The 15685-nt window shown below is 39.1% G+C and overlaps 1 protein-coding gene across 1 annotated transcript in view; it reads right to left on the bottom strand.

Moving 5' to 3' along the window:
* Window positions 1-15685, bottom strand: part of GPR149 (G protein-coupled receptor 149) — a 77727-nt gene that overhangs the window by 54254 nt on the left and 7788 nt on the right. The window contains exon 4 of the mRNA XM_049867093.1: window positions 14768-15222. Within this exon, the coding sequence (XP_049723050.1) occupies window positions 14768-15222 (455 nt within the window). The remainder of the gene's footprint in view (window positions 1-14767; window positions 15223-15685) is intronic.

The raw sequence follows: 15685 nt of genomic DNA, 5'->3' as shown, positions 1-15685 counted from the left end.
CCAAATCGAATCCATTATGGTTTCCCAATACACACATAGCTGAGAACAGGAAGCTTTGAGTGCAATTAAAAACAAAAGAAAGGAAAAACACACACACACACAACCTTGAAACATCATGGGAAAATGAAGTAAGAAGAATATAATTATAAAAATTGAAATCTGGCTGAGATGACAAGTTCAAAAGCCCAGCTACTCTCAAATATGCCCTTAGATCTTAAATAATTAAAAGTGGCCATGACTCATCTCATCGGTGATGGGACTGACCCAGAAGCAGCATTGTCTTTTGTTCAGTGCTGCTCACTGATACCACCTGACTGCCTTGGCAGACTGAAGAAAGACTGGACCAAGTCAACACTGCTTAGTTTTCACCACTTGCTCAGGTTAAAGCTTGAAGAGATGTCTCATCCCAGTCCTGGAGCTGAAGGTTACTCCGGTAAAAATCAGAGGAGGAAAAAGGGATCTAAATCTGATTGGGACATTTTTCCTCATTACTTTATAACTTCGGTTTGTAAGGTATAAACTAGTGGTTCTCAACCAAAGCAGCTCATTGGAATAAATGGAATTAAAATATACCCTGGTGGCCCAATGGTTCAGCATTTGGTTGTAGACGAAAAGGTCGGCAGCTCAAATCCACCAGCTGCTCCTTGGAAACCCTACGGGGCCATTCTACTGTAGCCTATAGGGTCACTATGAGTCAGAATCGAATCCACGGTAATGGGGCTTTTTTGTTTAGAGCCAACTTGCTGAGATTCTCATTTGGTTTGTTTGAGGTACAACCTGAGTGGCTCAAAAGGTTTGCACTCAACTACTAACGTAAAGGTCGGTGGTTCAAACCCATCCCGTGGCACTGCGGAAGAAACGCCTGGCCATCTGCTTCCATAAAGAACACAGCCAAGAAAGCCCCATGAAGCAGTCCTACTCTGTAACACGTGGGGTCGCCATGAGTTGGAATCGACTCAATAGCAACAGGTTTGTTTGTTTGCTTTAGTTTTTCAGGAGATTTCACTACCTGGATTTAGAATATTTTCCTGCAGTAGCTACTTTTCTAGAGATTAGGCTCTTTAAAGACAAGTCAGAAATCAAATCTGCGATGTCAATAGCTTGCCAAGGATTCAGGCTACAGTGACTTTTTCCCATCTTTGTACAAAACTATGATTCTCTTTTAAAACATTAACATGTGAATAAATACTACTGTAAAATTAGTATTTTGAAGATAAACCCACACCAAACCCACTGCCTCAAATCAGCCCTGACTCATAGCCACCCTATAGGACAGAGGAGAGCTGCCCTATAGGGTTTCCAAGGCCATAAAGCTTCAGCTAAGCCACTGCTACATCTTTCTCCCAAGGGGCAGCTGGAAGCTCTGAACCACTGGCCTTTTGGCTCGCGTGGCTGAGTGCTTTAACCACTTTGCCACCAGGGCTCCCATTTTGAAGATAAGAACATCATTATAACCTATCTTTTCCCACAAACGTTTAAAAAATGACAATCATTTAGAATAGTAAATATCATCATTACCCAGAGACTCAGCTTGGAACCCTTCTTTCTAATCTCTCTGGGTCCTGTCTTGAACCCAACCCCATTCAAGAACTTTAGCCTCCAGGTTGGAATTAAAATCCCCTCAAAGTGTTTCCAGGCTTGATGGCAGCTTTCTTCTGTCCCAGAGACTGATGGTTCCTTTGCCCTGCTAAGGCTGTTAGAAGTATTTGAAGACATGGCCTACGGTTATTTTGTGGCACTATTGTTGGAAGTCCTTACTATTTGACACTAAGTTCTCTTTACCAGAAAGCCGAAAAATAACTCTATTACAAACACCTAAGTCACTCCACACTGCAGCTTGAAACACACAGTTGCTGTCACAGACATTTGTTCATTCATTCAACAGCAATGATAGAGCACCAGCTGTATGGCACACATCCATATCCAAAAGTTTCCCGCCTGTTGCTTTTATATGGTAATCACATACATGTATAAATAGTTTTATGTATTTGAAATCATTTCTATCGTAATTTCTGACCCTCACAGCAGTCCTATGAGCGTATTAAGTGTTGGAGGTTATGTTACTTACTCTAAATCATATTTCATGTGATACTAGCGGTGGATTAACCAGTAAGCAAGGTACGCATGGGCTTACATTTAGCAAGATACATAGGGGCTCAAAGATGTGGTGAAACCTACATTAATCAGAGATATGGTGAAACCCATGTGAAATTGTGCACTGTAGGTTAGTAAGTAAATACAAGTAAGCGTGTGTGTGCCTTGCTTACTGGGTAATCCATTCCTGTATGAAACACAGTGGTCATGCCAAGAGACAACCTAGGGGAGGGTCTGAGCATCCTCCCCAGTCTTCTTCATTGGGGCTCCCAGAGCCACTCCATAAACAAGCTCTCTTTGTGAGGAGTCCACTGAAAAACCAGCGACCTTTCTATGAAAACACCACTTTAAGATAAGTCCCTTAGTCTCGCCTTGTACAAGACTGCCATTCTGATGTTCTTTCTGTATGGAAATCCTGGAGACTCCCTTTATGACTCAATACTGTTTGTATGGTATAAGGCAACATCATTTCTGAGTGAGCCCTGCCTCTCTTTTTACTGCAGTGAATCATAAGTTGTAAAATCACCTTCCTAAGGCCGTGGAATTAAGTTACAATTAGTTGTTAAGAGTTTTATAGGTAACCCTGAATATCTTTGAAGTAGACTTAAAGCTACTGGGTAGGTTCAGGGCAACGTATCTTAGGATATCAGTCTGTCTTTTTTCTTCCTTTGTATAAAATTGTAGTGATGAGGTAATTATAAGGAGAAAATAAAAATAGGCTTTGGCAGGTCTTTCCTGTATGCTGTTCTCCCTCATTTTACATGGCTAAGTCCTACTTAGCCTTCAGGTCACAGTTGAATGCCTTGTACTTCAGGAAGCCTTTCCCGATTCCCAGACCAGGCAAGCTTTCTGGTTAGACGTCCTTATTATACCCTTACTTTTAAAATACTCATTTATTTTTCTCCTTTATGCTAGGAATTAGCTCCATGGGGAAAGGAGGATGTCGTTTTATTATCTGTTCTGTATATCCCCAGCACCAAGCACAGTGCCTGGCACCTAGAATGCATTCAATCAATAGCTAATGAATGAACAAATGAATAAATTAATGGTATCCAACATGGTATCTCGATTATGATAAGTTTTATAGGTAACCTTGAATATCTTTGAGGGATATTTAACACTACTCAGTAGATTTGGTATTGGCAGAGAATACTGAATATTGAATATGCCATGGACTGCCAAAAGACCAAACAAGTCTGTCTTGGAAGCAGTACAGCCAAAATACTCCTTAGAAGCGAGGATGGCGAGACTTCGTCCCACATACTTTGGACACGTTATCAGGAGGGATCAGCACCCAGAGAAGGACATCATGCTTGCTAAAGTAGAGGGTCAGCAAAAAAGAGGAAGACCCTCAACGAGATGGATTGACACAGTGGGTGCAAGAAGGATGGTGCCAGACCAGGCGATGTTTCCTTTTGTTGTACAAAGGGTCGCTATGAGTCGGAACTGACTCGACGGCACCTCACAACAACAGCAGATTTGGAGAAACAGATCTTAGGATATAAGTCCCTCATTTTCCTTTCTTCATAATAAAACTGTAGAGATGAGTTATACAAAGAAGATAGATTCTGGCAGATTAGTATTTAAAAAAAAGTATTAGATATGAATTTTCTTATCTAAACTTCACATCAACCTTATAATAACACAGTTTCTGTTGTCTTCTCATATGGTCAGTGAGGAAGGTGAGGTACAGGGAAGAGAAGTGGAGCCAAGGCTAGAACTCAGACCTGACTGTTTCACAAGCCCGTGCCCCACCTGCAACAGCCGAGAGGAGGCTGGGTCTCTACAAGAATGGAAACTAACATAATTGGTGACTAAAACGAAGGATACTAAATACCATTTTGTTTGGAGTAATGCTTGTTCCAAAATGAATGGCTGCTGGCGGGTGACATGATGGACTTTTACAATAATATACGATAAAATTCCTGTTGCTTCACGGAAAGATGGATGTGTTTGAATCCTGGTTTTACCAGTTACAGTTGTACGGCTCATGGGAGAAGGGGGCTGCTTCAAGCGTGGTCTTTATTTAAAGGATGAGATGCAAAAACCATGTAGTCATTTGTCTGAAATTCTTAAAAGACCTTTTTCCTTTTAATTCTTAGGACTGCTTACAATTGGTGGCTATTATAAATTGGTGGTGATTGTTAGTTAAGTGGTATTAATTTACTGGTGGTTTGAAAACTCTTCTGGCTTTGCAGAGAGTTCCAGTGAACTCAATTTAGATTTCTAAATCACGGCTTAAGGTACAGGAAAGATGGCTCTTGAATACAGATACGCTCAGGAAGGCAGAGAGTCTATTTGCCCAGAGGCAAAGCAGTGTTTTCCGTTAATTCTGCTTGAAGGGACAGTCATTGAAAAAGAGATCATCTGGCATACCCTTGCCTCACTTTGCTGGCAGTTTCATCTCATGGGAAGTTCAGGAGGCAATAAGGAACAGTTTCGTAGAATCTGAATTCTGCCAACAAGTTGTAAATAATTGGAAGAGTTGGACACCTAAGGAGAAAAATGATTATTTATTTCTAGAATATGTGATATCCAGGAAGGAAAAGGCTGGATATGGTAGCGTTTGTACCTTGACGCTTTCAGGAGGCAAATTTGAAAGATAAAAAGGGGGCGCGGAACCCCTAGATATGCGTCTCAAGACTGCAATTCTGGTTGTATAATCACAAGAAAAGAAGGTAGTGTCTTAAGAATCCAGTGCAGGCTTTAGGCTTATTTGTCAGGATAGACGATTCACCACCAAAGATGGAATGATTGGCATTAGGAAGGCTAAATGAAGAAAATGAGCTGTAGATTGCAAAGACACCACTCCCCCCCACCCCCCAATGGCAACAAAAAGTATTTGGAAATATATGTTCAGATCAGATCAAAGAAAGGGGTAGTCCCAATGCTTATGGCCAGTGCCACTAAGATGAGGGATAACAGAGAGAAAGCAGATGGCCTCAGCTACTATTTTGCTTATGTGTCCTTTGTGAAGGACTTAAAAACACAAAGAAAACATTTATGAGGGTAAAGGAATCCCAGTTTAAAACAGGAGATAGTAAGGAGGAACTTTCAAACTGCAAGGAAGCGCAAGATTTCCCTCTCAGAAGAATCACACTCAAAGTTACTGAAAAAAGTTACTGTGTAAACAGGGTTGTTGGTGGTGGCCTTTCGCCAAATGGGAAATTGAATATTGAGAATGTGCAGATGCTTCTGATTTTCCAAATGGGAAGAAGTGAATTCAGCAAACTGGACAAATGGCATGTACGTCAGTTCCTGGAATGTTTCTAAGGTCTACCGAGGAGAGGACCACAACAAACTGGACAAATGGCATGTACGTCAGTTCCTGGAATGTTTCTAAGGTCTACTGAGGAGAGGACAACAGCAAACTGGACGAATGGCATGTACGTCAGTTCCTGGAATGTTTCTAAGGTCTACCGGGGAGAGGACCACAACAAACTGGACGAATGGCATGTACGTCAGTTCCTGGAATGTTTCTAAGGTCTACCGGGGAGAGGACAACAGCAAACTGGACGAGTGGCATGTACGTCAGTTCCTGGAATGTTTCTAAGGTCTACCGAGGAGAGGACCACAACAAACTGGACGAATGGTATGTACGTCAGTTCCTGGAATGTTTCTAAGGTCTACCGAGGAGAGGACCACAACAAACTGGACAAATGGCATGTACGTCAGTTCCTGGAATGTTTCTAAGGTCTACCGAGGAGAGGACAACAGCAAACTGGATGAATGGCATGTACGTCAGTTCCTGGAATGTTTCTAAGGTCTACCGAGGAGAGGACCACAACAAACTGGACGAATGGCATGTACGTCAGTTCCTGGAATGTTTCTAAGGTCTACCGAGGAGAGGACCACAACAAACTGGACGAATGGTATGTACGTCAGTTCCTGGAATGTTTCTAAGGTCTACCGAGGAGAGGACAATAGCAGACTGGACAAATGGCATGTACGTCAGTTCCTGGAATGTTTCTAAGGTCTACCGAGGAGAGGACAACAGCAAACTGGACAAATGACATGTACGTCAGTTCCTGGAATGTTTCTAAGGTCTACCGAGGAGAGGACAACAGCCAACTGGACGAATGGCATGTACGTCAGTTCCTGGAATGTTTCTAAGGTCTACCGAGGAGAGGACAACAGCAAACTGGACGAATGGCATGTACGTCAGTTCCTGGAATGTTTCTAAGGTCTACTGAAGAGAGGACAAATGGGGGAACCAAGAAGAAGCTGTGTGAGAAAGATACATGATGAGTTCATTAGGACCATGTCTTACTAGACCAGTTCCTTTCTTCCTCAGGGTTGCTGGACACATCACCTGATCCTCTGTGGTCCCAAAGCACATCGTCTATATTCTGTCCACTCTTTTCTCATTGAGGTGCAGCTCTTCACTTGAAAGTCAACTTCCCACACCTGGATGTGAGGGACTTGAAGGCAGGAAGCTTACATCTTTATACATGCAGTGTTTCAATTAACAATGTTTATCAAATAAATAAACTAATTAATGCTAGATAAAGAAATACATTAGATGATTTATATTAGCATTTCATTAAAGCCTCTTATGTATGATAGCCTTGTGAATAAAATATATTGATTGCAAAGACAATTAAGCAAATGAATAACTATTGGAACCATAACACCAAATTTATTTATGTTTTAAAATAAAATGAACAAGGGAACCTGCTTCTAGTGGTGTGCAGCAGGTCTCTGTCCTTGGGACTGTCTTCTACATTTTAAATCAGAATTTGGATAAAAATATAATTGGTAACTTATCAAATCCATGGGTGAAACAAAGTTGGGAATGATAATGAGGTCCTTGGGTGTTGCAAATGGTTAACATGCTTGTATGCTAGCTGAAAGGTTAGAAGTCTAAGCCTACCCAGAGGTGCATTGGAAGAAAGACCTGGCAGTCTACTTCTGAAAAATCAGCCATTGAAAACCCTGTGGAGAACAGGTCTACTGTAACACACACGGGGTCACCATGAGCCAGAGTTGGCTCAATGGCAACTGTTTCGATGTAGAAGTCAGGTGGTACAATCAGCAACTGGAAGGCTATGGAAAGGATGAAGAGTGGGCTAAATGGGACAAGATTACGTTTAACAAATATAAGATAAAATTCAATCCAAATGGGGATCTTTGTCACTGAGCAAAAATGGCTTGGGGGTGTTAGCTGATGTGAAACACACCGGAGTCAGTAGTAGGACAGGCTGCCAAATAAGCGAATGTGATCTTAAGACGCATTGAGAGGAGAACAGCTCATAGAATAAAGGAAGAAAAACAACTTGAGTTCCGCCTTTGATTCTGGGATTTACATGATTAAAGGACTATGGGCTAGTGTAATTTGTTAATGGGAGAACAACTTCGATGGTGAAGAGATTCCAGCGAATTGATTATTAGAAAGGTTGAAGAAAGTAATATTTTGCATAAATGAGAAAGGACAGCAATGTGAAGACCTGGATAACCCTCTCGCATTAATGTAACAGGAAGTGGGAGAGGTGATAGAATGGTTCTTGGTCGTCCCAAGATGCAGAAATACGACACGGTGAGAAGCTTAGGGCAGTGGATGTCATTAGGATCACCTGGGCGAGTTTTATTTATTTTTTAACTTTTAAAAAATTGTGAAATATAACACATATTCAAAGGTTATCTATCTTTTTGATGATGTTTGACACACCCAATAAATGAATAAATAATCAAAATCAGCAAGGATGTGGGAGATCCCAAAATGGAATACAAAATGTAGGCGATGGAGAAGAACAGAATAAACCTAAGTAATTCAGAAAGTAACATTTTGACCATATGCTGAAAGTCTAAAGATAAAAAGAACTGTACAGAGCTAGAGTACTCTTTTTTTTTTTTTCTCACAGGAGTATGAGTTAGCAATTCTGAGATACTCTATGCATATACCAGAATTGGGCAAATAAGCGAATATACTGTAGACGATGAGAGTAATGAGAGCCAGTTTTCTTACTGTCAAAGAAGTTACAAATAAGGAAAAAGGGAAGTTCAAATGAACCATGTGGTATTTGACTGAGACTGGGGTTTTCAGTATAAAGTCATGGTATTTATTTATGTACACAGAGAATTTGATATAGAAATATAGAGGGGTGTGTGTGTGTGTCTGTGTAAATATATGTATTTCCTAGCTCTGACTAATGATAATATATAGAAGCTAGAGCTCATTGATTCAAGGTCTGGATTATGGAAAATATAAGATAAGGCTGGAATGTCTTGAGCTGTTAGAAAGTGCTCAATAGATGGTGGCGGCATGTTGAAAAGATACACGAACCAATTTGAATGAGCTCCCGATGGCAATTTCCAGGACAATCGGAGTAACAAAATAAGTAATTACAATATAGCTTATAGCCTATAGAATAAGATAAATATCTATGAGTCCATATTTATATAAATAAATTAATAAATGGAGAAGATACAGCTTTTCCTTATAGCAGAATTCCAAAAATAGATAAAGAATGGAAGAAATAGAAAATCACCATTAATCAAACATTGCAAGATGATTGCTGCAGGCACGAATAATCAACAGATGCTGACATTAGTGGGCAAAAGTATGATAGGAAACAGAATATCTGCATGGTTTCAAAGCATCTCCCCACAAGATGCTTATAAATTACAAAGGGAAAAATAATAGCTTTAGATGGAGAAATCTGGCAGACACCACCTTTACCAAGTGAGTAAAATGTAGATCACCATCACAGGATACATCGACATCATGTCCCTCTTGATACGATGAATTAGGAAGGGCAAACATCGCTTCTGTGGTATTCTTACTAAAAATGGATAACCTCAATCTAATCATGAGAAAACTTAAGACAATCATAAACTGAAGGATATTCTAAAAACACAAAATGAAGCTGTCCAGTAAGTAGTCTTCAAAAGTGTCAAGTCATGCAAGACAAAGAAAGACAGGAGCTGTTACAGATTGGAGGAGACATGAAGGAGCCCTGGTGGTGCAGTGGCTAAACACTCAAGTCGGTGGTTCAAACCCGGTAGCTGCTCCACGGAGAAAAGACCTGGCGATGTGCTGCCATAAAGATTACAGCCTTGGAAACCCTGTGGGGCAGTTCTACTCCATCCTGTAGGATTGGTGTGAGTCAGGATCAACTGGACAGCACACAACAACAAAAGGGGACATGACAACAAATGCAACGCGTGACCCTGGATCAGAATCTTGGGCCAAAAGATATGAGTAGGATAATTGGTGAAATTTAAATAAGATCTGTAGATTAGTGTTTAATTTCCTGGTAATGGCACTGTTGTTATATGTTAACATTAGTGGAAGTTAGAAGGAGGATATATTGGGAACTCTTTGTATAATTTTTGCAACTGTTTTCTAAGTCTAAAATTAATTCAAAATAAAAAGTTAGAAAATATGTAGTGAATCACTTGAGTAACTCCACCCCCCACGCTCCCCCAGCCCCAATCACTTGAGTTCACAAAAAGATAATCACTCAACAGGAGGTGGCAGAAGGGATTCAAGCCATAGTGGGAGGTTGCAATATATAGCTTTTAAGGCCCCTTTAGGAGACCCTGGGTGGTGCTTGGCTACTACCCAAATGATCTGAGGTCTGAGTCCACCCAGAGATGCCTTGAAAGAAAGGCCTGGTGATCTATGTCCAAAAAATGAGCAACTGAAAACCCGGTGGAACATAGTTACACACTGACACACGGGGTCGCCATGAGTTGGAATCAACTCCAGGGCAACTAGTTTGGCTTTTCATTTGGAAGGTCCCTTTAAGCCCTGAAATTTTTTTTTTTTTGAGAATGCTAATGGAGATCTTAGTTTAAGAGGTGAATTACAGCATTTCACCCAGGCTTTGATCCAACGCTAATCCCCTTGAATTTGTAGAAAGTGCATATTTAGCTCAATTTAGTCCAGTGCAATGAATGATGCGCTCTGTGACAACCACAAATATGCTTTGTGAAATATTCTAATTAGTTTACAACAAACTCTCGTAGCTTCAACTTCTAAAACTTTAACCAGAGAACAAATTTACATTCACAGATGCATTTTCAGTCACACTCCAAAGAGCCGTTCTAAACTCTGCTGTTAATCACGCAAGCGATTTGAACACTTTCAATCAGGTGAAAATTGTGCTGTTAATTGGAAAAAAAGCAGATTCCATATTGCGTGCTGCATGATCCCATTTTTGTCAAAAATAAAAATACAGATGCACTGGAAAGAGCCCAAAATTCAATATGATAAAATATAAATAGTAGTTAATTTTGGGTGCCTTTTTTTTTTCTCTTTTCTTTGCTTGTGAAAAATTTCCTACAATAGTTACCTATTACCTATTACTTGAAAACAATAAAGGTTAAAACTGTTTGTAGAAAGAAAGCAATGTAACAATTTTTGAATCTCCGAATGGTGAGTAATGAACTAACCACTCCAAATAGATGGATGTACACAGAAATAAACATTTACACTCTAGTCTTCCAAAGAAAACAGCTACCTGGCCCACCGACTGGAAGAGATATATATTTATGCCTATTCCAAAAAAAAAAAGAAAAAGGTGATCCAACCAAATGTGGAAATTATCAAACAATATCATTGATATCAAATGCAAGTAAAATTTTGCTGAAGATCATTCAAAAGCGGCTGCAGCAGTACATCAGTAGAGAGCTGCCAGAAATTCAAGCCAAATTCAGAAGAGGATGTAGAACCAAGAATATCACTGCTGATGTTAGATGGATCCTGGCTGAAAGCAGAAAATACCAGAAAGATGTTTACCTGTGTTTTATTAACTATGCAAAGGCATTCGACTGCGTGGATCATAACAAATTATGGCTAACGTTGCAAAGAATGGAAATTCCAGAACACCTAATTGTGGTCATGAGGAATCTGTACACAGATCAAGAGGCAGTTGTTTGAACAGAACAAGGGGACTGCATGGCTTAAAGTCAGGAAAGGTGTGTGTCAGGGTTGTGTCCTTTCACATTATTTACTCAATCTGTATGCTGAGCAAATAATCCAAGAAGTTGGACTATATGAAGAAAAACAGGGCATCAGGATTGGAGGAAGACTCATTAACAACCTGTGCAATGGAGATGACACAATTTTGATTGCTGAAAGTGAAGAGAACTTGAAGCACTTACTGATGAAGATCAAAGACGACAGGCTTCAGTATGGATTATACCTCGACATAAAGAAAACAGAAATCCTCACAACTGAACCAATAAGCAACATTAGGATAAATGGAGAAAACTGAAGTTGTCAAGAATTTCATTTTACTTGGATCCACAGTCTACACCCATGGAAGCAGCAGTCAAGAAATCAAACAATGTATTGCATTGGGCAAATCTGCTGCAGAAGACCTCTTTAAAGTGTTAAAAAGCAAAGATGTCACCTTGACCCATTGCCATTGAGTTGATTTCAACTCATAGCAACCCTACAGGACAGAGTAGAACTGCCTCATAGGGTTTCCAAGAAGCAACTGGTAGATTCAAACTGCCAACTCTTTGGTTAGCAGCTGAATACTTAACCACTGTGCCACCAGGACTCCTGGTATAGAGGAGGGCATTTTCCCCTTTCATATGCTATGACGATTGGATTATAAATCGGTTCAGTGAGCATAGTTACAGCATATCTTTGTTTCTGATTTACGATAATAAATGAGTAGTTTCCAAAACTTTACAGTAAGACATTAAGAGGAAAGGAATCTGTGGGTGATTTGATGAGCTTAGTATTAAAAAAAGAAAAACCTACAAACCACTGAATTATAAGTTTAATTTTTTTTTCATAGATGACAGAATTTTTGGGTTCTGGAAAAGTATCATTTCACTTCAGAAACGAAGTCATACCGTGACTACCACATTAAACCTTTGTAACTGAAGACCACTATTAGTTCTGGCTATCCCCTCTGAACATTTTAGTGGTGGACCACTTAGGATTCTACCTACCAGAGGTCCAAAATGAGGTGACTGTGTGGTCAGATCTCACACTGAGTTTCAGTCTTCTAACATTCTCAACTCAGATAAACTTCATTGGGTCACATTGAAACTAACTGAACACTCATACTAGGATCAGAAACAAGGGAACTCATATACCAATCTAAGCTGTAATAAAAATAAGCTGCAATCAAATAAGCTCTAATAAAAAGTTAAACAATGTGTATTGTAAAAATAAAATGGAGCTCACTAAATATTTGAAATCAAGCCTCCCCTCCTCCCTTTTTTTAAAGCCTAGGAACAAAGAATGTGCTTTATTCGACATAGTACCATTAGCCAAAAGCTGATAAGTTGGGCCTAAATATTTGAAAGCAAAAAACATAAAAAATCAAAAGAGGAAGTGTTTTCGAAGAGTAACTGCAGCATCTACCACGGTCACTATGAGATTCGTGATTTAACATTGCTTTAAGGGCAAAGAAAGCACTTGGAAGAAAGGACGAAAGTCAAAGTGCTTTCTAAATCCCCATCTACTCTCAAGCAGTATGTGCTACTGAAGGCTGGGGTAAGAGTTAAAACCTGTCTCTGGTCATAGGAGAAGTCCTCATCGGCTTTTTAGCCCTAAGTTTATTTTTGTTATAATGTTATACTTAAAGACCACAGGCAATTTTATTGAGGAAAAGGCCATGCCAACATCCTCTTGTGGTTTCAGAATTTCTTACATCACTTTTACAATATATGATAGCATTTCATTTAATTTCAGTTAATGCCTGGAAATGTAACTTTTTTTTTTCTTCTTTCCTGAATATTATATTACCTATTTTCTCCGGATCGCTTTTTTCACAGCCACCTTTTCACAAACTACTTGCTCATCATAGAAGTCTTAGACTATTAACACTCAATAAGCAAATCTTTGTAGTTGAAAGATACCTGGATTGATCAAAGGTTTATGGTTTTCCTATATCATTTTTTATTGGATTTACAGAGGCTTAGGGTAAGCTGTGCTGCTTCGTTCTCACAAGACGATGTATGTGTGTATTACCATTGTCTGATTTCTTACACATTAATCATTATACTGTCCATACTGTACCAAGAGTCTTAAACGAGGGCTATCAGTTATGGTATTTTAGATGATAATTCCTAGCGCTTTGACAAAATAAATGAGAAAATGGAGTCAAAGGAAGCAATGTGGAGTGAAAAAAAAAAAAAAAAGCAAGTCCTGGGCCATGTGCAGTATGACTCCATCTTTGGAGGGCTCAAAGTAAGCAAAACTAAGCCTGTATTTTTAGAAGTGCATGTTTGTAATAAAAGAATGAAACACAAGAGCATGAGCAAAATTCAAGATATCTGTAGCCCTTAAAGGGTAAGTGTGAGGAAGGGATAAGGAAGTAACACAGAGGATAGTTGTGAGTTATTGGGTCAGACACACACACACACACACACACACACACGCAAATGCTTCATCATGAATATTACTTCATTTTTAAGTAGAAGAAAACCAGAAGGTTTATATTTGTTCAGGAACAAATCGATGATGAAATTGTAGTTATGACCCTCTTAGCTGGGGTACCATATTGTTGTAAAAATACTGAGCACTCGGGTCCTTTTGACCTCCACTTACCATTGTACTGTTCAGTTTATGGCAAGTACTTAGTGGTTTTTTTTGGAAATTCCTAATAGTGAAATAATACACACAATTATTATTTCTAATAATAGATTTTGCATGCTCGAGTTTACTATTCAACTTTTTAAATGGTGCTATTTTTTTTTTATCAGGGTGAGACTAGTGGCTTTGATTAATCAGAGAGAATCAATCAAGTCTGATATTGTTCTTCTCGTATTCATAGTTAGTGTTGTATGTTCACGCATCCAATCGCTAAATGCATTGTTTCTAGGAGAATATTTCTAGAATTCTGTTTTTGATTTCAGAGACCAAGTGCAAGTGAACTCTGGTTTTCATTACATCATGTAGCAAGAGGCTCTGTCTACCTAGTAAATCAATAGTGTAGAAAACAAGAGCAACTTCAATTATTAGATATGAGAGTCTGGAGGAAAGAACAGTCTCCTATCAGTGTCACACTGCAATTTCAATAAAATAAGAAGGTTCCCTCATCATTCTAGGCAGGCTAGAATCTAGAGGAGAACAAGATAAGATTCAGGTGCAAATTCTTTCAGTTTTGTAAAACTTATGAAGCCGTTCAACCATTCTCAAAGGGATGGGCATGCAGCAGGCCTTGGCAAGGCTCAGTGAGCCGACTATACCCTGGAATAGATCTTTGTTTCTCTTTGTTTCACTGGAGAGACCAGTACTAGCAAGGATGGCAGGCAAGCTAGCAGGTATAATTGTAGCAGGGCTGTCCTTCTCACTGCTGGCTGTATAAATATTTAAAAGGGAAACCTCTCTTGGGAACCTGTGGGATGTTTTTTGGACAGGCAAGAGGAAATGAAACCTAAAAGTTGACTATGTGGAAACATAAGTTCTAAGCATCTTCTACGAATTTAGGCAGATTACTTGAGGTTAAAATAGAATTCCCTACCCCTTTGTAAGATCCCACTTAATTCTGAAATTTATAGATTTTGAATGAAAATATCTAACTAATTTTTAAAAAGCCCTTTGCATAGACACTTCAGAATAAAATTTAGCATTATGGAAATTAATTGAGGGAAGTGAACATAACATTGGGCTTGATTGGATGAAATAAGCAACAGATAATTATTTTATGCCTGTCACACTTGGTCTCATTTTAATTTCACAGGAAGAACAACTTTACTGTACCTGACGAGGGGTTCTTTCTGATTTACTCCTACACCACTCCCAGTCTGAAAGGTCTGGTTTCTGATTGTCCTCGTGAGAAAGTCTTCTTTCTGGCCCTTCCAAAAAGGCAGTTTCTTCATAGTTAACATCACCTCCTGTTTTGTCAGAAAATGGTGAGTCGACGCCCTCATCTTTGTCAGAACCATATCTCCCACCTGTTATATCAGTATTCGTGCATTTGTTGATACCCTTCAATGTGGAGCTGTCCGGAGAGGGTGTGGTGCTGATTTCCACTTTGACGGCATTGAAGAAATTGCGGGTGTCTCTCTGAGAGTCCTTTGTAGTTTCACGATCATAGTTCATCAGGTTGTGATAGGATACAAAATTTTCATCAGCCTCATAGTAATCTTCATGTGCTATCTTGTAAATTCCATAGCTTCGTTGGAACGATAGATTGAACTCAAAGCTTCTTTTGGCTAAGTGAAAACAAAACAAAACAAAATTCCGTGGTTAGTAAGATAGATGTAAAAAAAAAAAATTTTTTTTTTTGGTAAACAACAGTGGAATATACACAGTGAACACAAGTAGGAAGGTGCATTCAATCTGATTACTGTAAATTAAAAATAGCCTTTGCTTACTTCTTGTTAATTATGCAAAGTAATTATGGCCGACAAAACCAAGTCAATCTCATCACTGTGGGCCTAATTTTTCTAACTTGCACAATGAGGGGTCTGGAATACATACAATCCCAAGGAGCCTTTCAGTCTTCAGTTTCATCTAACTTAAATATTTAAGCCATAAATAAAGAGACTCTCAAATACATTCAGTTTTAGTACTTTTTTTCAGTCTACCAATTATTCTGAACTTTTTTTGGGGGGGGGTAAAATATATTGTTTATAAATTTTAGTTTGCAAGAAATAAATTTAGGAATAACTTTAA

Source organism: Elephas maximus, chromosome 23 (assembly GCF_024166365.1).
Source record: "Elephas maximus indicus isolate mEleMax1 chromosome 23, mEleMax1 primary haplotype, whole genome shotgun sequence".
NCBI lineage: Eukaryota > Metazoa > Chordata > Mammalia > Proboscidea > Elephantidae > Elephas > Elephas maximus.
This window is presented reverse-complemented; position numbering and strand designations above follow the sequence as displayed.